Raw genomic sequence first — 26,429 nt, 5'->3', positions numbered from 1 at the left:
TGTCAACTCCTGGCCTAGAATATCCAGTTTGGAAGCAGTTATGGACAGCTCTTATAATGTGAGGTACTGTAAAGTGCTTTACAGATCTTGTCTCATTTAATTCTAAAAATTTCATAGGGTGGGTATTATCACCAATTTTTTAGATGACAAAACTGAGACCCAGAGAGAAAAATTTGCCAACATCGCAGAAGGTGGAATCAAACAAGGTCTGCCTGACTCCAAAACTACTATTCTTTCTTCCATTCAGCACCTCCTCCTTGAAGCTCTGAAGGGCACATTCTGAATTATAACCAATCTTCTTAGACATCATCCATCGGTCCTAATTTTCTGCCTTGGGACCATCCACCCAGTAATCTTCAAATATCTAATTTTGTCTTGTCTGAGTCTTTGATTCTCTGGGCTTGACACTGATTCTTTTATTAAGCTTCTAGATGGCTTCTAGTTTTAAGTCCCTTCACCACCCAGATCACTTTCTATGAACATATTCTAGTTTGTCTATAATCATCTTAAAGTTTGACATCTAAAATAGAACTTGATACAAGGGTTTAGTACCATCAGCAAAGAGTATCCCTCTGGTTCTAGACATTCTACATCCTTCCAAATTTATACATGAAGAATTGGTTGTGGGAGCCCAAAGGCAGAATCTTAACACTTATTACCACTGAACTTCACCTTCTTAAATGGAGTTTATCATTCCTGCCTACTGAGATCTTTTTGACTTCTCATTTTGCAAGCTGATGGAGTTGTTGTTCTACCTCCTTGCCATCCACAAATATGCCTTGTTTTTCATTTAGGTCACTGGCAAAAATGCAGCGATGTTATCCTTCATTCCAGAAGGTGGCGCTCATAGGCCCTCCATTTTACCAAGAGCTTCATAATTGCTTGTCTCACTGTCTTGTAGATACTGTTGGGGTAGTCACAGTTCAGAGAAAACCCCAGGTGGACATCACTCCTTTCGATGTTCTCTCCTAATTCCCACATACCTACCTCTACAGGGAAAGTTAACTTCTATCTCCAGCTCCTCCTCCAGCAGGGTCACTGTGAGAAGGACATATGCTATCCAGTCTCTCCCCAGCTGTCTTGAATCCCAGATCTACTACTTGCCTAGTACTGGTTGTGTGAACATGGGCAGGTTCCTGAGCATTTCTGTGCCTCTTTCCCCATGTGTGAAATGGGGATAGTAGTAATACCCAGTAAGGAAGTTAGTGGATGCTAGTAATTATTCAACAAGTTACTGGGCAATTCCCTGGTGGTCCAGTAGTTAGGACTCGGGGTTTTCACTGCCATGGGCCCAGGCAGGGTTCAATCTCTGGTTGGGAAACTAAGATCCCACAAGCTGTGCAGCGCGGCCAAAAGGAAAAAAAAAAAATTACTTCCGTCAAAAAAAGTTCCATTTCATATTAGATTTTTACAGCTAGTACCAAAGAAGGGATAATAAATTGGAAGAGCTACAAAATTCGAGATTTTTTTTTCTTAAAGTGCAAGTTGTACTTTTTCTTCATTTATCTCCTTTACTAAGCTGTCCCCATGCCCCCATAGAACATACTGTCCTGTCATTCAGAAATGGACCAACCCCATTTCCCACTTTCCCCTCCCCTGGCCTTGATCTGCAGATCCTGTTGAGACAGGGACAACAAATACATCCTTCATGTCCAATCATTTTATCCCTAATCAGGGTGGCTTCATGTCTAAAACACTAATCTCTAGGGATTACCCTGTTCCTCAAGCCCTAAGTCTCCTTTTAATGTAGGAAATGTCCATTTGAAGCATTCCCATTCGAGTACAGGCCAATGGTAAGTTAAACTGAAATCGAACTACCAGACTATTTAGAAGGATATCCCTAATCTCTTTCTTAAAAAGACTACAGGAAAAAAAAAAAAGACTACAGGTAAGATTTTTGAATGTTCAAGTCACTTTGGGGGTCCCAATTCTTTTAAGCTAAAACTTCAGGACTTAAACTCAATGTGAAAAATAAACATTTATTACAAAAATTAGTTGTAACATTCTAAAATGAAAGCAGACGAGGTGTTTTCCAACTCAAGGGACTGTTGTAAGCTGGAGCGGTAAAGTCCAAGGCTGGTAAATAACTGACTTATACTCCTCACAAGTCGTGACCTAGGGAGTGAAGAGCCATTTGCTTCAGGCTTGCAGGCACAATGATTCACCTCTGCTTCCCTGTGGCCTTTTCTCCACATCCCTCCCACCCTGTCCCCCAGCAATGATACAAAACTGAAACGTACTTCAGAAACCTCATTCTTACTGAACCGTTTCGCAATCTCTACTTTTATTGCCTAATTAGATTCTATTTCCATATGGAAAGCTTATTTTTTATTGGTGCGTGACGATACGATTTGGTTTTTGTTTTTCCTTCTGGATCCTTGATGAAAAGAAAACTCAGTTCTATGATGGACTGTCAGATGAGGGAACGGAACATGGCAAAGTGGCGTTCAGTATCCTCCACAGAAATTAGCAAAATCAATCCTAGGAGACCCCTTATTTGCCCTCTTGCTAGTTAATAAATAGACTGGGGCTGCTGGGGTAGAGGGAGAAACAGATGTAAGGGCAAAGAAGGGTCAAGATGGTGGGCAGGACTACCCTGCTCGCTCCTGCTCTCCTTACACCTACCCCCTAAATAGAGAAGTAGGACTACTTTAAACTACTACTAAAGGAGTGATTCTGAGAATGATTTGAGAAATCCTGCCTCACGCTCTGGGGCTGCTTTTCCTGTAGCCTCAGGGAAGTATATTAGTGCATCTGGCTGACAGAGGTGGCAGGGTGGGCATTTCTCCTCTCACTGGGTGGATCAGGCCAAGTAGAACCCAGAGTACACCATCACTTCACCCGGGGTGCCCTTCTCCTGCCACAAGAGGACTCTGGAAATGAGGGTCCAACGTCTGCCTTGAAGGCAGGAACCAGGAAGGGGTAGGACAGTGAGCTAGGGAGCAGCCCAGGTTGCTAGGAAGCCGGGCTTTGGGGATTTTCTTGTTTGTACTAAGAAGGAGCCTAGGTATTTCATTTCTCCCATTCCCACAGTACAATCTCACCAAAGAGCTAAGAAGCCCTCCAACACACACTCAATTTCAGTATACAATTGATACCACACACACACAGACACACACACACACAGACACACACACGTGCTCAGCAGAGCTGACTACTACACAAATTCCCACAACCCTGCAGACACATCTTAAAAGTGTGGGTCCAGTTGTTCCAGCCAAGGGAAGGGTGATGGCTTGAGCTACCAGCTCCAGCTTTCTTTTCTGTAGATCAGTGGTTTAAAAACTCTTCTGCTCCGTGTGCCCTGAAAGCTTACTATGATCTCCACAACCAAAGCTCTTGTTTTCTCCACAAACATAGTTGCTGTCAGTCTGCTTGTGTTCAGAAAGAGGACGGTGCAGGAGGACCCCATGGCGCTTCCGGCGGGAAGACAGAAGAAAGGGGGCTGCAGAGGCAGAAGAGACTTGACGTCGTCACCACACAACCATTTCAGCTGCTCCAGTCTCCAGTCCCCACTCTAGAACAGCTGGTACCGGTCCTCAGTACGGCAAGAAAGCACCAAGGAACCAAGCTCCAGATCCCTCCCTATGTGAGGACCGCTGCGCGCAGGGGGCAGTGAGTGCCCCGCCACCCTCGCAGTCTCCTTGGAAGGGAACTCAGCAGGCATCAGTCAGGACTTCTGTCTGATCCCTCGTAGGGACGGGGGATGGGGGAAAAGAGCGTTAAACAAGTCCCAGGCCACTCAGCAGTGGTGGGAAAGGAAGGGAGGCAGGAAGGTAGAAGGTGCACATGGCAGACATTATTTAAAAAACACATCCTAACTAAGATAAAAGTGAGGGCCCCTGTGGGGGCTAGAAGACAAATAAGGCATCCCGTGAAACTACAGACATCAGGGGCCAGAGTCTGGTAGCACCTGAGTAAGGCAAGCACAGAGGACGGGAGATGAGCTGGACCAGGGTCACACCAAGAATGATGAGGTCTGTCTGAATTCCCCCTGGAGAAATAAAACATTCGCGTCAACTCTCTACAGTCTTCTTTAGCTGATAATCCCCTGAATACATATAAACACAGTCTGGAAACCCCTCACTCCAGCCAGGAGGACCTCCCCATCCCAGGGCAGGCATACTCACATCTCTTCGAGCAGTGGGCTGGCTGTAAATCACCTTCTTATTCGAGGTCCTGCGGACAAGTCAGAAGATGGAGACGCTCAGTCCCCTAGTCCCTCTCCTTAACCTCTGCTTGTTAACTTTAGAGGCCGGGACTGAGAACTTAATGGAAGCACAGAGTTCTCGGTAGGGAGGTTTGGGTGCAGGGAGAAAGGACAAGCACAGGACCATAGTGGATAGGGCTAGAAATCCAGATGTTTTTTCCCTACCAGGCTCGTTGCCTTCCCCTCCAACCCCTTCCTCCGGGGAACATCTCAGCTTCAAACCGTATACATCCATGTACTCAACCTTAGAGAGCTCTAGGACAGCAGCTCACTCACCCTTTCTTTGCTCCTGAAAGACAAGAAATGGGACCATGAGTGTCAGCAGGGTAGAAGACAGCATGGCACAGGAAGATGGGGGACCTAGCGTGTGGCCCTGAGATACGGGTGACCGGTGCTCCCTGGGAGGTAACCCCAACACACACGGGGCTCAGTATCAGGTCAGTACTCAGGTGGCACCCAAGAACCAGGCCCTGAAATGGGGATGATACAAAGGAGAGCCTTTGAGGTCAAATACTTACTGTCAAAGTAGCCTCGGTTATAGGCGAACCAGATGCCAAAAATCAAGACTCCAAGGAGAATGAGTGTTACAAGGACAGCTGCCACGATGCCCCCTACATTCAGCTCCACTATGGGACACAAATGAGAGGTCAGGCACCCGAAAGCTCGTTCATGGTATTGCCAACATTGCCAAAGCCAGGACGGAGAGCAGACCCCAAACCCCACCCTGGGGTCTGAGCCCAAGCCCCAGCCACGCCCTCACTCACCAGCATCCATGTGCACAGTGTCTGACTTCATGGGTGGCCCGAACCCATTCTGCGCCTCACAAGTGTAATCTCCAGCATCAGAGGCCGACACGGGGTCAAAGATCTGGAGGGCAGAAGACGAATTGGCTTCCTGCTTGAAGAAGCCAAGTACCTGTCTTTTATGTCTCCTGATCCTAATGCCAAGGTTACCTTGTTGCTCGCCCTTCTTCCCCACTTTCGGGGGTTCTATAACCCTGCAACCCCCTCATACACATCTTTTACCCTGACCCCGTCCGTACCAGCTCCCCTGTCTTATGGTTCAGGGTATAGGAAGAGTTGCTGAAAGCACGGTTGTTCTTGGGTTCCGTAGGCATCAGTACCCCATCCTTGAACCAAAAGTATTCAGAAGGTGGGGAACCATCTGTCTCTGAGCAGGTCAGCACTGCTCGGGTCCCGATGGTAGCAGAGGCGGGGACACTGATTGTAGGCTTGGATGGAGGCACTGGGGAGGGAGAGAAGGTACTTGTCACAAGAGCAGGATGGCTGCCTGAAGGCCAAGTAGCATGACACTCCCATCCATCAGCTCTAGCCTTCCTTCCTTACTATGCCCTTAGTTTCCCCCTAACCAGGGGCTCGTACTTCTCTGACAGCACCAGGACTCTGAACACCCCCCTCCCCAGCCCCACCGCCACGAGCATTTTCACCATCAGCGAGCTCCAAAGCTTAGCAGAGCCTGCTAAGGGTTTAGGGAAGCAATTGATTGCAAGCCCACACAGAAGACCCGTGGCACGTACCAAGCACAATGAGCTCGACAGTGACTTCCCCATAGGTGTTGCCGCCTTCGTCAGAGACCATACAAGTGTACATCCCCGTGTCTTTCCGGGTCACAGAATGGAAGGTGATGCCACTGTCCGAAAAAGTAACTCGGTCCTCATAGGAAGCTACCAGGACAGAGGAAGCAGGGGCAGAGTGAGCTGGAAAGCTAAGAGAAGCTGGTGACGGTGGCACCCAAGGCACAGGGGGCTCTCTTCTTCCCCCAGGAAAGGCGACAGGAAGGCCCTGGGGACTTCAGCCCCAGGGTGAGCCCCCTGCAACCTAGGCAGCCAGCACGGAGGTGGAGCGACTCACCTGTGATCTTGTTGTTATAGCAAACGAGGCTGGTGATGTCACCATGGGCAAACTTCCACTCCACGCGGGGAGAGGAGAAGCCGGAGTAGGAGCAGGACAACTTGGCAGCTACAGACAGGATCAAAGTGAGTGGCAGGAAGAAACAGCAGTAAATGGAGAAGCTGGGGAAATGGCCCCAAACCACAGTCTGGGCTGGATGTTCCCCAGGGGTCTGCACCTGCTCACCTCCCTTCCCTCCAACTCCCGCCACCCTCCACAGCCCCTCCCAACTCACGTTTATTCTCAGCAACTCGGACTACTGGTTCAGAAGTTTGCACTGCACCCCTGCCCAATGCCAGTGAGCCTGAGAAGAAGAAGAGAGGTGGGTCCATCAGGAGTGGACAGAGGAATGCTGTGGAGAGGGAAGAGCAGTCCCAGCTGATGGGCATCTAGGGCTGGGACTCTCCATGCTGAGATTCCAAGGTCAAGGGTTTCAAGAGATTCACGTGCCTCTCGGATCTCACACTTTCTCACCAATATTCTAAATATCTTTTAAAAATGTTTTTTGCTACAATTGCAGGCTAATACTTGTTTTAATCAATGGAAATAAAAGATTTCCTTCTAATGCAATTTCTTTATTTAAAAAAATTTTTCCCTGGGCTTCCCTGGTGGCGCAGTGGGCGAGAGTCCGCCTGCCGATGCCGGGGACGCGGGTTCGTGCCCTGGTCCGGGAAGATCCCACATGCCGCGGAGCGGCTGGGCCCGTGAGCCATGGCCGCTGAGCCTGCGCGTCTGGAGCCTGTGGTCCGCAACGGGAGAGGCCACAACAGTGAGAGGCCCGCGTACCGCAAAAAAAAAAAAAAAAAAAAAAAAATTTCCCTCTGTGACTCCCAATAATCTAATCAGATTCCTCCTAGTCCAAGAGCAGCTTTCTAAATGACATTTCATGGTTCAGAGAAAGCTTCTCAGCAAATAATTACAGTCACTTGTCAGACAATCCTGGCAGGAAGCCAGCAAAGCTGGAGGCAAGGGAGGGAAGAAAGGGAGGAGCCATAATAGGATAATAATAATACATTTGTAGGGCCTTTTGTGCTTTTTAAAGTGTTTTCACATACAATTATATCATTTGATCCTTGAAACAAGCATGACAGATCAGCAGGACAAACATTATCATCCCAGTGTTACATGAGGAACTAAAGTAAAGAAATGTGCCTAAGATCACACAGCGGGTTCTGGACCAGAAGTGGGCTCAGATCATCTCATTAGAATCTCCTTCTGCCCAATGGAGAAGAGAAGGAAAATGTGGTGTGTGGTGGAGGTGGAGAGAGGAGGTGAGGAGAGGCAAGGCTAATTAAATAACATGGTGGGAGAGAGGCAGCTGGGCTCACAGGAGGGGCCCACACATCCCAAAATAAGCACCAGTGCCAGAGGATTCTAGGATGGTGTGATATAGTTACCAACCTGCACGTACACAATTACTCTCATTCATGTTTTCAAAGCTCAAACTCATGAAGGCTGCTTTATTCATAGCTTTAAGTCAAAGTCCTGTCTTCTTTAGATAAATGCAAGTATACTTTTTCATTATTAAATTACCCAAGTAACTGAATATGGTCTCTTGACCCTGAACCTCCCTTTTCTTATCTGAAACATGATGGGTTTGAACTAGATGTTCTCTGAAATCTTTTAGGTTCATTTTCTTTTTCTTGTTTCTTTCTTTTCTTTCTTTCTTTTTTTAAAACCTGAAAGATTAAGTGGGGGGCTTCCCTGGTGGCGCAGTGGTTAAGAATCCACCTGCCAATACAGGGGACACGGGTTTGAGCCCTGGTGTGGGAAGATCCCACATGCCGTGCAGCAACTAAGCCCACGAGCCACAACTACTGAGCCTGCGTTCTAGAGCCTGCGTGCCACAACTACTGAAGCCCGCGCGCCTACAGCCTGTGCTCCGCAAGAAGAGAAGCCCCCGCACCGCAACAAAGACCAGCCCCAGCTCGCTGCAATTAGAGAAAAGCCCGCAGGCAGCAGTGAAGACCCAACACAGCCGTACATACATACATACTTACATACATAAATAAATAAATAGAAAAAATAAAAGATTAAGTGGCTGATCCAAGTTTTCATAGCTAGGAAATGGCAGAGCTGAGATTAGCATACAGGTCTCTCCTATACCTCTTTTTTTCCCTTATTATACCATACTTTTATACACCATGCTGCTTTTCAGAAAAGCCACTAGTGTAATGGAGGCAAACTATGTACTAAAATATGATTCTTTTAAAAGTCAGGTCCATTTTATCTAGAAATTATTTCTAATCATATTACTTTGTATATTTGGCATTATATTTCAAAGTCAAATCTATAATCAGATGTAATAACAGATACAGAAATTAACCCAAATAGTCTTCACTAAATTGAAAACTGAGGACATGGAAGTCTCTAGGTCTCATCAAGAACGCTGACAATTAAATGCTTTGATTTTTTGCCCAAGTCAACTTTCTCTGCTTTGATGATGGGAACTTTGTTTTTTTAAGATTCTCGAATTTTACAATTTGCTACCTGTGATGTACACCGAGATGTGCAAACCAGATCTCTCTTCAGGAATGAAGGACTTTTTGTCTCAGCTGCTGGGACTGCTGCCAGAAGAAGGCCTGCAGCCATCAGCCCTCTCTGAGGATACCCAGAACACTGCCTTGCCCAGGGCCATGCCTCCTACCAGGCGGCAACAGGGTCAGGGCACCGGCATCCAATGCCTGATCAATGAGAGGGGGGGTCGTTCCCTGGTGACCTAGTGGTTAGGATTCTGGGCTTTCATTGCCATGGCCAAGGTTCAAACCTGGCCAGGGAACTGAGATTGAGTAAGTTCCATGGCCAAAAAAAAAAAAGGAACCAGCAAGAACTGACTTTTGGAAACTTCCCTGGTGGTTCGGTGGTTAAGACTCCATGCGTGCTTCTACTGCTGGGGGCTCGGGTTCGATCCCTGGTTGGGGAACTAAGATCCAATGTGCCACGTGGGACAAAAAAAAAGGGAGGGAGGACACATATAAAGTCCCATCTCAAAAAAAAAAAAAAAAGTCCCATCTCTATCTCCCCAACTCCCCACCTTGGGACAACACTGAAGGGCTATTTCTGCTTCAAAGGTCCCTGTGCAGTAAGCTGAGGCCTTGTTGGGACTACAATGCAACTCAACTTTTCCCTCTGCCCGGTCCTGCTTCCATAGGTGTGGATCCCAAGAACACTCCCTAATAAATGTCTTGGTACAATAATTGACATCTCAGAGTCAGTTTCCCAAGAACCCAACCTATGACACCACCCAAACGAAGAACAGCTTGTAATTAAACTAAAAACTAGCCTTTGAAATAAAGGGCTGCCCAAAAGAAAATAAATAAATAAATCACAGCATATGAATTTGATGATTGTTTCTGCCTCACTTCTAACTTCAGCTGAAGTTCTTTTTTTTTTTTTTTTAAAGAAGATGTCGGGGGTAGGAGTTTATTAATTAATTAATTTATTTTGGCTGTGTTGGGTCTTCATTTCTGTGCGGGGGCTTTCTCTAGCTGTGGCAAGCGGGGGCCACTCTTCATCGCGGTGCGCGGGCCTCTCACTATCGCGGGCTCTCTTGTTGTGGAGCACAGGCTCCAGACGCGCAGCCTCAGTAGTTGTGGCTCACGGGCCTAGTTGCTCCGTGGCATGTGGGACCTTCCCAGACCAGGGCTCGAACCCGTGTCCCCTGCATTGGCAGGCAGATTCTCAACCACTGCGCCACCACGGAAGCCCTGAAGTTCTTTTTTGAGTCCTCTCAGATTATCAGATCTAAAACATGTGCAGGAATGACATCACCACATATATACACAAACATATTGGGCAACTGGCATCTTCCCCTTCTCATTAATTCTGACTGCTATTACCTAGTCCAGGCTTCTCTCCTCTTGCTTAAAATACAGGGCCCTTCACCTCAGGGCCTTCTCACCTTCCTCTGATGCAGGACTGTTGATGTCTGCCTGTGGCCTGACTGCAATACTCAAAACTCTCCTGTGGCTGCGTCTCACACCATGAGTTAAGTTAAGTTCTGCACCATGTCCTTCCTTCCTAGTGACCCCAGGACACCTCAGACATCCTGATCCACGTTCCCCTTCTTGTTCCTGAACAAGCCTCTGGATCCAGACTGCCTGCATTCAAATCCCAGCTCTCTTACTTATAATCTGTGTGACCCAGGCAAGCCACTTAGTCACTTTGAACCTCAGTTTGCCCACTTGTATAATGGGGATAATAAGAATTTCTATGTCAAAGGGCTGTTGTTGAGAGTTAAACAAGCTAATACAAATAAAGTGCTTACAAGAGTGTCTGACCAACAGGAAGCACCAAATAAGTATTATGTGTTATTATTCTCATCATCTGCCCATAGGTCTTTCTGTATATACTTCTTTTTCTGACTTCAAAGTTTTCTTCAGTAATACATATAAATATATATAAATACTGCCGGAAAAATGCTTACATTCCAGCCCACTAAACCATCTCTCCTCTATCACTGCAATTGCCTTGGAAAGACTAACTCTTTTCTAGAGCTTCCCTGGTGGTGCAGTGGTTGAAAGTCCGCCTGCCGATGCAGGGTACGCGGGTTCGTGCCCCGGTCTGGGAAGATCCCACGTGCCGCGGAGCGGCTGGGCCCGTGAGCCACGGCCGCTGGGCCTGCGCGTCCAGAGCCTGTGCTCCGCAATGGGAGAGGCCGCGGCAGTGAGAGGCCCGCGTACCGCAAACCATGCGCCACAACTACTGAGCCTGCGCTCTAGAGCCCGTGCTCTGCAACAAGAGAAGCCACCTGCGCACCGCAAGGAAGAGTAGACCCCTCTCGCCACAACTAAAGAAAGCCCGAGTGCAGCAACGAAGACCCAATGCAGCCAAAATACATAAATAAATAATTTATTTTTTAAAAAAAGACTCTTTTCTAGAACCATCATGTATAGAGCAGCAGAGCTGAGGGTTTTCTCTCACAACACCCACAATTTCCCCATCCATTCTCCTCATCTATTTTATATGTTCCCTTACCTCATCACGACCTCCCTTTTGCACTTAACCTTGGACCTATACTTGGCATACTGTACATACAAATGTCCTACTAGTTAACATGGTAAACCAAAACAGAAGGAAATTTCACCTTTTCCATTGTGATGTTTAATTTGCTCCATGTTCACAACAAGAAAAACTACAAAGTCAAAGGCATCAATAGATTTTTTTGGAAGGTGCGTGGTGAGAGGCCTTGTGGAGCGCGAAGGTGCTGCTATCCAGTGGGGCTGGCATGACCACTGTGGGCTCGGCAAATGAAGCTCCTGAAATTCCAGACAACGTGGGAGACTGGCTTCGGGGAGTCTACCGCTTTGCCACCGATAGAAATGACTTCTGGAGGAACTTTTTTTTTTTTTAATTAATTAATGTATTTATTTTATTTTTGGCTGTGTTGGGTTTTCGCTGCTGCACATGGGCTTTCTCTAGTTGTGGTGAGTGCTGGTTTCTTACTGCGGTGACTTCTCTTGTTGTGGAGCACGGGCTCCAGGTGCACAGGCTTCAGTAGTTGTGGCACGTGGGCTCAGTAGTTGTGGCTCGTGGGCTCTAGAGCACAGGCTCAGTAGCTGTGGCACACGGGCTTAGTTGCTCCACAGCAGGTGGGATCTTCCTGGACCAGGGTTTGAACCTGTGTCCCGTGCATTGGCAGGCAGATTCTTAACCACTGTGCCACCAGGGAAGCCTCTTCCAGAGGAACTTGATCCTTAATTTGGGACTCTTTGCTGCCGGAGTTTGGCTGGCCAGGAATTTGAGTGACATTGACTTAATGGCACCTCAGCCTGGGGTGTAGCCGTAAAGATACATGGAACCCCTGTGCTGTACTCGAACCTTCCATAAACAGAGCCTCCAATCTGTGACCATCACAAGACTTGCCCTGATGGCAGCTGAAGTTTGATTCAGATGGGCTTTCCCTGCTTGATTTCCTTTTCTTTGCTGAGTCCACTCAGAACACCCTTCTCTGGTCAGCAGGCAGGCTTCAGCTAAAGTGTTGTCCTCTGTTCTGTAAAGTTCTGTACATAGTTCCAAAGTTTCTGCAGGGGATGATCTTTGCTCTTGTCCTGAGGAAAAATCTAATGGTATTTCAACAAATAAAGACTGTACACAAAGACAAAAAAAAATAGACTTTTTGGCCCTTTCATGTACAGAAAACCTTCACTCAATCTTACACCCCTCTCTAGTGACAATCCTTTCCTCCCTTTCTCTCTCAACTTCTTAAAGAAGTAGTCTACACACACTGTTTCCAGCCCAACATACACATTCACTGCTCAACCTACTGCAATATGTCTTTGGCTCTCACTTTGAAATTAAAATGGATTTTACTAAGGTCACCAATCGTATTCCTCAATTCTAAGATACCCTGATTATAAGATATAACATCAATTTAATAATAGCTTCTTGGGGAAACATCATATTAAATATGTACATGGGCTGTAAGTCACATCCCAATTTCCAAAACATTAAAGTAGTCTTATAATTAAAGATATCCAGTATTTGCTTTTTCAGTTACCTCCTGTGGCCTTTGTGAGATGTTTGACCCTACTAACCACTTGCCTCCTCAAGCTACTCCACCCCCTTGGTTTCTGCGTTCAGCCCTTCTGGTCCTCCCTCCACCTCAGGGTTATCTTATTCGCCTTCTTGAACTTTGCTTCCTCTGTCCATCCCTTAATATTAGTAATCCCCAGCATTCCATGTTGTGCCCTTTCTCCTCTCCATATTCTCTCTAGGAAATCTCAAATACACAACATTCCTCTACACCAATGTATGGCCAGCTCCAGATACTACCTCTTGCCTGAGCTGCAGACTCCTATTGCTGTGCCTCCTGACGGTTCTACTTGGACTTCACACACACCCTCCTGCAATCTCACACTGCTCATCATTTCCCACTACCTCTCGCTTCCCCTCCTCTCTCCAGGTTGGTGGTATCACCATTTACTTGGTCACTCACTCTAGAACCTTTTAAGCCATCACCATCTTTCCTTCACTCTTGTCCAACACCAAGCATTACAATGTCATCTCCCAAGTCTCCCTCAAATTTGGCCCCTCCTCTCCACAGACCCACTGCCACTTTTTAGTACCATCGTCATCTGAAGAATTGCATTTGGTCTCTCAATAGGTTTCTCTGCCTTGTTTAATTTTGACCTACTCACATCCCTCCTCCACCTCACTGCTAGAGAAAGAGTTGACATTTATTGAGCACTTACTATATTATATGCCAGGCACTGCTATAAGCACATCACATGGATTTAATTCCTACAACAACCTTAGGAGTTGGGTGATACTGTTATTATCACCTCTGTTTTCTACATGGGGAAACTGAGGCCCAGAGCAGTTAAGTGGTGGTACAGCTTCAAATCAAGGCAGTCCAATTCCAGAGACTGGGCTACACTATACAGCCTTCTAAAAAGTGCAAATCTAACGCTTGCTTCAAGCTTCCAACGATTCCACATTACCTGTAAGATAAAATCCAAATTCTTCAGCCAGGCAAGAGTTCTAGCACCAACCGACCTGGTGATAAGTTTATCATCTTCACCACACTCCTTATTCTTGCAATTTACCCTCCAGCAATACAAAACTACTTACAATTCCCAGCAAAGACGTGCAGTTTCACAACCTCTGCCTTTTGCTTATGCTATTCCTGTTATACGGAACACCCTGTCCCCTCTTTCTCCACCTGGTCAGCAGGTATTCAAACACATTACTTTGCGGGAAATGACTTACCCCACCCCCAATTCTCACCACAGACAAGTTAAGGTCTCTTTCCTTGGCTTCCACTACCCCATGCAAAACACTGTCAAAGCACTTCCCACATTATAATGACATCATCTATGCGCCTATATCTCTCCCTTATCAGGCAGTAAACAACCAAAGGAGCAGGGATAATGTGTTAATCTACCATTCTGAGTTCTCAGCACTTAGCACAATGCCTGGTACAAACTGACACTGAACAACATAGAGCCTTAACAAATTAGGTCAGAGCAGACCATTCGCTATAACATCTACTTGTTAAGGTTTATCTACAAAGATAAGCCCATTTTTCAAATTGGCAGATGGGGCACACCCAAATAAAGAAAAAATAAACTTGGGACTTCCCTGGTGGTCCAGTGGGTAAGACTCCACGCTCCCAATGCAGGGGGCCTGGGTTCGATCCCTGGTCGGGGAACTAGACCTTGCATGCATGCCGCTGCTGACAGTCTGCATGCTGCAACTAAGAAGTCTGCACGCCACAAGCAAGAAGTCTGCACGTCACTTGGCACAACCAAAATAAATAAATATTTTTAAAAAGAAGAAGAAAAAACAAACTTGATTCAAACCCAATCTTTAAAAAATCTTAATACTAGCAACAGTGTTTTTTTTTTAATGTTTAGTTCTCAGAAGAAAAAAAAGAGCGTTCCATTAATCTTTCTTTTAATTTAGCTTCACAATTTAAGAATTAAGTGTTTTTAATTTGCTTCACAGTTATGAAACAGAATTAAAGTTCTCTGCACATGAGTGCTTTCCACCTGCCATTTTGCAAAAGGGCCTCATTTCTGCACCTGGGCTGCAGTGTGTCTGTAGGTGTCTGCATGCACAACAGTAGAGGCTGGTTTCTCACAACCAGTAGAAGTGTGCAGAGCCAATGCAATGCAAGGTCTGCACACATTTTAGACCTTCTAATGCAAGGTCTAAAATGGGCGGAGGGGGGAAATGGGGAAAAGATGTGAATCCATTTACAACACCCCCATTTCTTTTATGATCACAAAAGCAACCCAAGGAGACACCTGGCTAGATCACTGCTCTTTCTGCAGAATCTTCAAAGTGGTTCATGGTTTTTACAGATTGAATTGTATTCCCTCAAAATTCATATATGAAAGCCCTAACCCCCAGTACTTCTGAGAGTGACTGCATTTGGAGACAAGCCCTTTAATGATGTAATTAAGTTACAGTGAGGACCTTAGGACATGTCCTAATCCAATCTGATTGGTGTCCTTCTACAAAGAGACACCAAGGGTGCTCAGGCATAGAGGGGATGACCATGTGAAGAGGCAGCAAGAGGGCTACCACTGTAACCAAGGAGAGGCTTCAGAGGAAACCATCCCTCCAGCACCATGATCTTGGACTTCTGGGCTCCAGAACTGTGAGAAGATAAATTAGTGTTGTTCAAGCCACCAGTCTTTGGTATTTTGTCATGGCATCCCAAGCAGACCAACACAAAGGTTTAAATTGGGCATCAGCTGTGGACATTCTGGTTGAATCTTGACTCAAGTATGCACAGTGAAAGAATCAATATTCTGCACAGAAAAGGAAATCACCAACAAAATGAAAAGGTAACCTAGAGAATAGGAAAAAATATTTGCAACTAACTTATCTGACAAAGGGTTAATATCCAAAATGTGTAAAGAACTCATACAATTCAATAGCAAAAAAACCTAAACAATCTGTTTTAAAAATTGTCAGAGGATCTGCATAGGCATTTTTCCAAAGAAGACATACAGATGGCCAATAGGTACATGAAAAGATGCTCAACATCATTAATTATCAGGGAAATGCAAATCAAAACCACAATGAGATATCACCTCACACCTGTTAGAATGGCTATTATCAAAAAGACAAGAAATAGGGAATTCCCTGGTGGTCCAGTGGTTAGCGCTCCATGCTTCCACCGCAGGGGGCACGGCTTCGATCCCTGGTCAGAGAACTAAGATCCCATGATGCGCAGCACGGCCAAAAAAAAAAAAAAAAAAAGACAAGAAATAATAATTGTTGGTGAGGATGTGGAGAAAAGGGAACCCTCATGCAAAGCTCATGTTGGTGGGAATGTAAATGGATACAACCACTGTAGAAAACAGTATGGAGGGTCCTTACAAAGTTAAATATAGAACTATCATATGATCCAGCAATTCCACTTATGGGTGATATTTATCCAAAGAAAATGAAAACACTAACTCAAAATGCTACATGCAGCCCCCTGTTCACTGCAGTATTACTTACAACAGCCAAAATAGGGAAATATCTTGAGTGTCCATCAATGGATGAATGGATAAAGATGTGGTGTGTATATATATATATATATATATATATATATATATATATATATATATACACACACACACACATATACGATGGAATATCATTCAGCCATAAAGAAGAATGAAATCTTGCCATTTGTGACAACAGGGATGGACCTTAAGGGCATTATGCTAAGTGAATTAAGTCAAACAGAGGAAGTCCAATACCACAGGATCTCACTTATATGTGGGATCAAAAACAAACAAACAAAAAAACCCCAAGCTTACAGATACAGAAAACAGATTGGGTGATTGCCAGAGGTGAGGAGTGGGGGGTTGGGAGGCAAAATGGGTGAAGAGGATCAAAAAGTACTAACTTCCAGTTATAAAATAGATAAGTCGGGGCTTCCCTGGTGGTGCAGTGGTTGAGAGTCTGCCTGCCGATGCAGGGGACACGGGTTCGTGCCCCGGTCCGGGAAGATCCCACATGCCGCGGAGCGGCTGGGCCCATGAGCCATGGCCGCTGAGCCTGTGCATCTGGAGCCTGTGCTCCGCAACGGGAGAGGCCACAGCAGTGAGAGGCCCGCGTACCGCAGAAACAAAACAAAACAAAACAAAAAATTGATAAGTCATGGAGATATAACGGGCAGCGTGGTGACTATAGTGAATAATACTGTATTGCATATTTAAAAGTTGCTAAGAGAGTAGACCTTAAAAGTTCTCATCACAAAAAAAAAAAAAAAAAGTTCTCATCACAAGGAAAAAAATTCTGTAATCATGTATGGTGATAGATGTACATTTACTGTGGTGATCATTCTTCAATAACTATAAATATATATTATTATGTTGTATACGAAACTAAAATAATGTATGCAAAATATACCTCAATAAAATAATTTTTTAAAAAATCAACAGAATTCTTGAAGACTTCTGCAAGGTTTGTCCTATACTTTTAATTAATTATATCCAAATTCTAGACACATGTTACTGAGCATGACCAAATGAATAAAATAATAGCAGCTAACATTTCTTTTTTTTTTTTTTTTTTTTGCGGTACGCAGGCCTCTCACTGTTGTGGCCTCTCCCGTTGCGGACCACAGGCTCTGAACGCGCAGGCTCAGCGGCCATGCATGGCTCACGGGCCCAGCCGCTCCGCGGCATGTGGGATCCTCCCGGACCGGGTCACAAACCCGTGTCCCCTGCATCGGCAGGCGGACTCTCAACCACTGCGCCACCAGGGAAGCCCCATCAGCTAACATTTCTTGAATACTATGTACCAGATACTCTTCTGAGCCCTTTACAGGTTTAATTCATTTAATCCTTGTAATAATGCTATGAAATAAATACTATTATTGCTCCCATCTTACATGTGAGTTAATCGGGGCACAGAACTGAAGAACTTTGCTCAAGTTCACAAAGCTAGTAGGAGGCAGAGCTAGGATTCTAACCCAGGTAATCTGGCTCCATGGTATGATACATTACACAACTATGTAAAACAAAAACAAATAAAAATAACCATATTGCCATCGCAAAGGTCAAGGTAAATCAATTTGTTCAGGCATAGAAATATGTCCAAAATGTAAAAACAATATGTAGAACATGACCCTATTTTTACAAATAATAAAAATAACCCGAATATACACATAAAGGAATCTCGAAGAATAGACACCAAACACTGGACAGTGCATATTATCTGAGAGATGAGAATACAGGCAGCTTTTCTCTTCTATGTTCTACATTTGTGTAATAAACAAGTATGTATTAAGTGTTTTAATTTAAAGAAAAAAGAGTGGGAAGGGGAATAAAAAGGGAAAAAAATAATAAAGATCACAAGAGGCAAAGAAAAATAAAACAAAGCAAGAAAGGAGAGGCAAAAACAAAGGCAAAAAGAAAGGAAGGATGATAAAGAATAACAGGAAATACCCAAATACTGACACACCAGGAAGCACAGAATGATTAAATAAGACTTTAAAGGTGAAATGAAGTAACAGACGAGTAAGAAATAGACTATTACACTATCAAGATTCTGTATGTGAGTCTGATAAACTTCAAGGAGAGAAAAAGGCAGGAAGAAATGAAAGCACATGCATTGTCTCATTAAAAACCCTGTGAGGAGGGAAAAAAAAGAAAAGAAAAAAAAAACCCTGGGAAGACAAGTACTATTGTTATCATCCCATTTTATAGATGAGAACATTGAGGCTTAGCACAGTTGCCCCAAATCACACAGCTGCAAACAACAAGGTGGGAATCTTAACCCAAGTCTGCCTAACTCTGAGTCTCCAAAACTACTGCACTACACAGCATCTTCAGCAGAGCAGCAAGGAAACACCATTCATACTTCAAGATCCTGTTCCAGTGTGCCTTGATGCATAATGCCTTCCCCCAATCAAAATTAATCTCTCTCCAACTTCTAGGAATATAGCCTAAGAAAATAAAATAATTAAAGGTAAGCTTAAAGATGTATGTTCAAGGACAATTTAATGTATTTCGTACAGCAAAGAAAAAAACAACCCTAAACGCTCAACAAAAGGTGAACAGTTAATTACAGGATAGCCATACAGTAGAATACTATAGAAGGGATTTTGTTTAAAGTGTACTTTGCTCAAAAAAAAAAAAAAAAAAAAAAATACAGTCAGGACATGTTACCACCATACCAGGGCATATAGATGTTCCTATCCTCTCTGTCATAGAACGTAGTCACCTACCTCATTTAAAACTAGTATTCAGTCATTAACTAATAATCTAAATGAGAAGGGATCTATAACACAGTTTTGTTTTTTCCCACTGTAACTCCTACATAATCTGACAAACCGGCCACAGCTCCAAGTAGCATTAGTACACAGTTTGGTTTAAACATTGATGTCTATGGATTTCTGTTGAGCTGGTGTGACCCTCATCAATTTCTGCCCACAGAGCCAAGACTTAAGGAAAAGTCAGTGATTTTATTTTTTCTGATATATTTATTTTAATTAATTATATTTATTTTTTTATAAATAAATACCAAACGGCCATTTTATTTTTTCTGATATATTTTGCACAGGTCATTTTATTTTTTCTGATATATTTTGCACAGGTCGTCTCTACCACACATTTATTCATAGTGGAAAGACTAGAATAAAACCAGCAATCAGTGTTTCTCTCTAGATAATAGGATGACATGTGATTTTACTTTCTCTATATCCCTCTGTTTTCCCATTATTCCACATTGAACATCTATTATTTCTTAATAAAAAATTTACCATTTTAAAAAGTAACTATTTCCTTCTATGCTCCCCAAACATTTCGTGCTTCGATGACAGCCCCTGACGCACGGTGCTCTGTATTCTACTTAGTCAATATATGTCTGTAGTTCCTTGAGAACAGAGAAACCAAATTATGTTTGTATCCTCCCCCGTTCCTAGCACTGTTTTGCCGCTTTGAAGCAATGCTGTGATGAGAAGGTGGTCACAGAGGGTGGAGGCATCCAGACATCTGACAGAACCCACCAACAACCCTCCCTTGTACACGCAGGTCAAACCCACAACAGAAAAGCTACTTCCTTCTGCTGCTTTACTAAGAAATCTTTGTTTTCTCTATGCATCCTGTTAATTATTAGAATTTTCCTTAAGTTGTTTTCGTGCAATGAGTTTGTTTTGATCCATTTAAAAACAAACAAACAAAGGAAGGAAAAGGAGGGTAGCCAGCCAGCCAGCCAAGCTAGTCTCTGGTTTTCTCTAAGAATTCATCCAAATTTCCCCTCTACGCAGATGAGCCTCATAGGACACTCCCACTGTAAGGGAGCTAGAGCCTCGGAATAGGGAAGATAAGCCAAAGCCTTAGAAAGCCCCCAGCTACAGTGTGTTCACAACGTGGGCTAATTGTTACAATACCTGACTCCCCTCAGAGCTTCTTGATAGCAGATGTTATTCACTTTTTATCCCTAATCTCTAGCACAGTGCTCATAACATAGTAAACACCAATGTTTATTGGATTAACAAATGAATTTGACATTGCAATACAATTAGAACCCGGACCCAGGGCTACCACCCCCGGTTTGCACTTTCCTTCCCACCGCTCACCCTGTAGAGACTGAAGTCACTCCTGGGGTTTGGGGTGGGACAGATAAGGAATGCGTGGGCAAGAGGAAGGCTCTGTGAGCCCAACAACAGGCTGGGCTAAGTCTAAACAGCCAGGCTTGGCTGTACTTTCAGTAACGTCGTTCAACTGGCAAGGCCCTCTGAGGATGGTGGAAAGTGGTGATGGCAGTGTAGGACAGGAGAGCTTTCACACCATTGCTCCCTCCTGCCCTCTCTCAGCAGAATTTCCAGTTCTACCTGCTCAGCTCTCCTCCCCCACCCATCTCCCCATTACAAAGGAAGGCTCTGCGTGCCTGCCCAGGGCTCACTCCAGGGGGCCTGGCATCAAACTTCCTGCCAACCAGCTGCTTCCTCCTGTCCTACACATTGTAAAACAAATGACACCAGGCAGACTTTAGACAGAAACTCTGCTTATCAGGGAGTCCCAGGCAGATGAACTCTGAGTTTTCAATGCCTGGAAAACTCCAGTATGTATCCACTCACATTACCTCTCACAACCCCCTGACAGCACTGAAACCTCTTCCACAATTACGTTTGACAAGTGGCATCCAGATCTTCCCTGAACCTCTAGAGGAAGCAGGTCTGAGTTTAGAGATTCCCCAAGGTCTTTCCTCAATGCTAACAGATGTGAAAAACAAGCCCCATCGTTTCCTAATCTCTCACATAAAATGTATATAGCTTTTAAATCTGTCTTTGATCAGGAGTGTCAGCCACTTCTGAGTCGGCAGAACAGACGCCCCTTGACCCAGAGGACTTGGGGAGGAGGGCGGGGGAGGGGGTGGAATATTCTAATGGCCAAGGCCACACCACCAATATGAAAAGATCTCCAGGGTATATTAAATGAAATAAACAAGATACAGGATGGAATACAATGAATATAGTGTGCCTCTTTTTGTGTAAGAAAAGGGAAAAGAAGGAAATATATATTTATATATACTGATATTTGTATAACAAAACACTGGAAAGATGTATAGGAAACTGGGGGAGATATGGAGTGAACAGGAACAGGGTGGGAGTGATAACCCCACTCTTTTATATCATTTTGATTCTCGTACCACATTAACCTCTTCTAAATACATAAACTTTGGGGCTTCCCTGGTGGCGCAGTGGTTGACAGTCCACCTGCCGATGCAGGGGACATGGGTTCGTGCCCCGGTCTGGGAATCCCACATACCGCGGAGCGGCTGGGCCGGTGAGCGATGGCCGCTGAGCCTGTGCTCCGCAACGGGAGAGGCCACAACAGTGAGAGGCCCGCGTACCGCAAAAAAAAAAAATAAATAAACTTTGTTTTTTTAATTACAGCAGCTCCACCCTAAGCCAAAACTAGGTTGGAGACTCCAGGCAAGCCCAGATCACAAAGAAACTGAAGAGAAATATCATAGAGTGAAAAGTGTTCTGGAGCCAGGAGGGAAAGACTAAGACACTGGAATTCCACTACCACTCACTTCCTAGTTCCAACTTGCTGTGTCACTAGTTTCTAGGTTCTGGTTTCAAGGGAACGATTCTTTCCTGGGAGTAATTTCAACCCCCCAGTAGAGAGAGGGGAAAGAAGGAGTGACTCACCAACCTACAGTTTGAGGTAAATCTAACCCTGAACAGCAAAACTAGAAAGGCAGAAACATCAGTACAAAAGAAACACCGGGACTCACAGACTGACCCAGCAGTTCCTCCCTCCTGGAATGTTTCAGTGGGGACACTACATGAAGTAAGAGGTGTGTGTGCAAACACCAGGATTCCAGCCTAGGTTTCCTCTTTCTCGTCTGCAGTTACACCAAAAAGTCATCCTAGGCACACACCACCCTGCTAAGCAGAAATGCCTCTTCCTGCCTGGGAGATAGCTGGAAACTTTGCTAAGCACAGGCTCTCTACAGGGAGGGAGACTAGTACTCTCTGTCACCAGTTTTACTTTTCCCAGGCCCAGTTCTCCCAGTGTTTAGTCTCCAGCCCTGTCTCAGTAGGCTCAGGCCTTCCTCTCCACTAGGTTCCCCAGGCTGGGGTTGGACCTTTGCTTGATCCTTTCTTCTTCCTCCCAGATGGCAGAGCCCACATGAGGAGCAACCCTGGAGGGAGGAGGGAGAACATGCAGGAACCCTATATATGCTTCCAGTATCCCAAGGGCAGAGGACAGACTAGACGCCCAAGAAAGCCCCTACTTTTTCACTCTCGCCTTTTGGAATCTAGCAGGGTCTCTCCCTGCTTCCTTTGACCTGCTCTACTATAGGCAGCCTCCTTTCATCCTCACAAAATCCAAAGGGGATAAAAGCTGCCCGATAATAATCATTTCATGTATATGTAATGTAGCCATTATCCCAGTTGATCCTCAGGACAAGATTAGGACAAGTATTATTACTCCCGTTTTACAGATGAAAAGACTGAGTTACTAGCCTAAGATCACAAATAAGGCAGAAAGCCAAGCCAGAACCCAGGTGGGATGACCTGGCTGCTATCCCCAACCTCATTGTACTAACCAAATTGCTCCCCCCAGGTCTAGCCCTATTTACATGTGACAAGGTCAGTTCCTCCATCTCCTGGACTTGTTACTTTCTAGGATCCACTGTCCTACCAAGCTAATACAACATCATCTCAAGCTCCCTCTAAACCACTGTTTCTTGATTCCCTGAACAGACTAGAGGACACTCCCAAGCTCAGAAGGGTGATACCACAACTCTTTCAGTGTCAGTATGTGATTATTATAGAAAATGAGGGGGAGAGAAAAGAAAAAGGAAAGCGGAGAAGGATGCAGCTCTAGGAAGCTTATAAGCCTGACAAATACTGTCACAAATAGTTACTGACTCAGAAACTTCTAGGTTGGGGGTGGGGAGTACTGGTACAGCACAAGTGTTGGCAAAGTGTTTAGTACTGACTACCACACAGAACCAAAAAATGACCATGGGTGTCACTAGCAGTTCTAAGATACAGACACAAGTAAATGGGGAAGAAGGGGAGGAAAAGAATGGAAACTGAAGAAAAGGGGGAAATGGAGGAATAGAATGAAAGGGAGAAGTGAGAAAAGAAAGAATCTAGTGGGAAAGAAAAATTGAAAAAGGTAGGTAAGATAGTGGACTCTGGAGCAGTATCCCAAACTGATGTTTTGATATCCTGGTTCCTGTGCCACAGGGTGCCTGAGACTCTGGAGCCAGGAGTGGGAAAAGGAGAAGTCAGTCAGGAGACTTTGGTTCCAGTCCCAGGTCCTTTTGTCAATCTGGAAAAGTCATTTCCCCTCTTTGTACCTGTTTCCTTATCTGTACAATAGGGAGAGGATTCGACTTGTCACTGGTCCAGTCCACCCCAAATGTTAATGTTTTTGTAATAAGGGACAAAGGAGTAGTCAATTCATCTGCCTTAAGACACCCTTCAAACTAAGCAAAGTGAATTACCTTATAACTGCTAATACTGATCATAATTGTTCATTTCTTTTATTTCCTAAAACATGGATGTTGAGGGGGAAATGGAGAATCTTACAGATCCCCTACTGACACAACTATCTACAGAAGCACACACACAGACACTCAAGAATCAGACAGATAAGTGTGCAGGTGCTGACACAGGTAGACTAAGGCACAAACCACACACTCGGCCGGGCACAAGCATAACTATAGACGGAGGCCTGCCCCAACAAGTGAGTCTCATTGTTCCACAGGAAAGGGAGTTTACAAAGGAAACAAAAACTCTCAAACAAGGCCAGGGGGGAGGGCAGAGTTCTGGCTCTGAGAAGGAACCAGCCAACCAAAAGCCAGGACCTCCCCCTGCGAATAGTCACTCAGTCAACAACATTTATTAAGGACTCTGGAAGTAGTTATTCTAGAAAGGAACTTCGAATGCTGTGTTCTGAGAAATTTTAGGTTTCAATTTTATTTCTTTTTTTTTTCTCCAGATTTTGCACCTAGACACTTTTCCCAGAGCAACAATGGCAACCCCAAAATCCGGGGAAAGCTAAAGAAACCCTTCAGCAACAGCCAGGGAAAGAAACTTCCGCCCCACCCCACCTCCATTAGATTTTCTCTGAGGACCCTTAAGTAGCAGAGCATCCAGGGGCCAAGGGAGTCAGGGTACGAGAGGCTTCCGACTTCTCTCGGGTTGTTCTCGGATGTTGGATGCGTGTTGGAGGGGCAGGATGGCCCCCTTCCCAGGTGTGTGATCCCGGCTGGGCAGGGCCCTCGCGCCCACCGGCCCTCACCAGTAAGTGAGGATGAAGGAAGGGGGAACCAACCTCTCCCCGTTATTTCTGGTGAACGTGCGGAAAGGCAGCTCCGGATGTAAGAGGAGGGGTCATTATTCACCAGTGTGGGGGAGGGGAGCCAGCCACTCACCAGGGTAAGGGGGACGGGAAAGAAGAGGGACGAGCCAGGGGCGGAAAGAGGACTAGGAGGGTGAGGCGGACTGGTTTCTGAACCCCTCCCCTCCCGCGGACAAGAGGTGTGGGGAGCGCCTCCCTCCAACCTCTGACCAGACCCACAGATTCCTCCAAAAGCTCCAGGAACTTACACAGGATCATCGATGTGAAGAGAAGCAACTGTTTCCTCCCGACTTTCGCCTTTGTCCCCAACATGATCAAGATCCCGATACGACAGTAGTCGCCGGAGCCCGGGAACAGACACAGCTTCGCCCAACAGGAGCGCGGGGACTAAACTCCAGCCGCCAGGTTGAACCCAGCCCAGCCCTTCCCTTCACGCCCGATTGGTCGACGCCCCGCCTCTGCACATTCCGATTGGTGGAAGAAGCCGCCGCTCCACTGAGTGATTCACCGTCGCCAGGTGCAACTCCGCCCACTACTCCCCTCTAGGGCTGACTGGCGCCTTTCCAAGACCAAGCCGCCCCTGATTGGGCCAGGACACTGTCGCGTAAGGAGACCCAGACCTCACCTTCTGCAGGTGAGGACACTGTGATTGGGCGGCGTTCCTGAAGTAGGGACTTTCTGACTGGCTAGGTTTTGAGTTGGAGCTGGAAGATTAGAGGAATACTTTAAAGGAGGTGGTAGGGAAGGTAGTCGTACTGTGGGACTCGAGAGAGACAGACCTGAGTTCTTTTGTTTGTTTGTTCGAATGTAAATTGCTGGGTGCTGCAGAAACCTTGGTCCCGTCCTTTGGCAAGTGAAAACCACATGTATTAATATGCAAGGGTTGGGGGAGAAGACCAGGAGACAGGTGGGGAATGATATGTTGACACTACCCCCCAAACTGTGTTTCCTCTGTCCACTCCATTCGCAGCATTCAAGGCTGCGCTGAGAGGAGAAAAGGGAAAAGGAGCGCTCAATTCAATAGTGGGAAAAGCAGAATCACATTACCAAACAAACCCAGATAATACAAACTGACCTACAGACGCTCTATAAACATCACTGAGTGACTGTGGATATGTCCTTTACATTTGTTTAATCAGTCAGCAGAGCTCTGCATTTCAGAATTACTTATCTTCTCACTAACAGTTGGGTGCTGACTAAACCCTCTTTCTATAGGCTATGTTGATACTCAAGCTTTCTGTTAATATTTATACTGTTACATCATTTTTAATTGAAACTCGTGCTCAACACCTTTACTATTTCTAGTTTCTATGTTATAATGATTTTATTTTGTAATCTTAGTATATCCACGTTGCCTGTGGGAAAACTTCCTGAGCCTTATCTCACTGCAAGTAAGAGGTCCACACTTGTATCCAAAGCAGTGGTATTCTTTGACCTCTTGCTTCTTTCACCTTTGTTCTCATTCCTTTGGGCCAAAAGTCTACTTCTGGTTTCACCCAACTTAAAGCAATGTTTATCAAGCACCTATTGGGTACTGTGGGGGAATACAAATAAATATAAACCGCAATCCCTGACTTCAAATGGCTTACAATCTACTTCCAAGACTAATACAGGAAAGAGGACAATATGTAACCAAAAGAGAAACTTTGTATTACTAAATTGAAACAAATATTTGGGTGCCTGCCACTTGGAAAGCTCTGTTCTTTACCCTCAAGGGAATTTAAACTCTTGGAGAGAGAGACATACATGAAATTAAGTCAGAGAGTAAAGAGGAGCAGAGAGAAGAGCTTAGAGAGTCACTCTGGGCTGTGATTGTCAGAGAAAATTTTATGATCGGGGAACTTGAGCAGGGGTTTAAAGAACTCTGAGATCAGTCTTAGAAGGGTAGAAGGGTCATCTTAGAGGTCATTTAAGTCATCCTCTCACCCTTCACAGAAAGGCCAATACAACCACCAAGAGTTTAAACATCCTCTGGCTAAATTCTTTTTTTTTTTTTTCTACGGTACGCGGGCCTCTCAC

General features: G+C 45.1%; 1 protein-coding gene across 3 annotated transcripts; it reads right to left on the bottom strand.

Moving 5' to 3' along the window:
* Positions 1-1,959: 1,959 nt before the first annotated feature.
* F11R (F11 receptor) lies at positions 1,960-25,600 on the bottom strand. Of its 3 annotated transcripts, none has more exons than XR_012332127.1 (10): positions 24,659-25,599; positions 11,207-12,182; positions 6,356-6,424; positions 6,082-6,189; positions 5,748-5,894; positions 5,253-5,455; positions 4,975-5,077; positions 4,729-4,836; positions 4,131-4,499; positions 1,960-3,994 (listed from the first exon to the last, which is right to left on the bottom strand). XR_012332127.1 is itself a non-coding variant. In XM_004320610.4 (10 exons), exons 1-10 carry the CDS (start codon positions 24,720-24,722, stop codon positions 3,959-3,961), a joined length of 900 nt encoding a protein of 299 aa, XP_004320658.1. In that variant the 5' UTR covers positions 24,723-25,600; the 3' UTR covers positions 1,960-3,958. The 3 variants fall into 3 exon arrangements, 1 of the variants encoding a protein (XP_004320658.1); XR_012332126.1 differs by having other exon boundaries at positions 11,207-12,170; XM_004320610.4 differs by lacking the exon at positions 11,207-12,182 and having other exon boundaries at positions 4,131-4,179; positions 4,487-4,499; positions 24,659-25,600.
* Between the last annotated feature and the right edge of the window lie 829 nt (positions 25,601-26,429).

This window comes from Tursiops truncatus, chromosome 1 (assembly GCF_011762595.2).
Source record: "Tursiops truncatus isolate mTurTru1 chromosome 1, mTurTru1.mat.Y, whole genome shotgun sequence".
NCBI lineage: Eukaryota > Metazoa > Chordata > Mammalia > Artiodactyla > Delphinidae > Tursiops > Tursiops truncatus.
The sequence above is the reverse complement of the archived record's forward strand: the minus strand, read 5'-3'. Positions and strand labels throughout refer to the sequence as shown.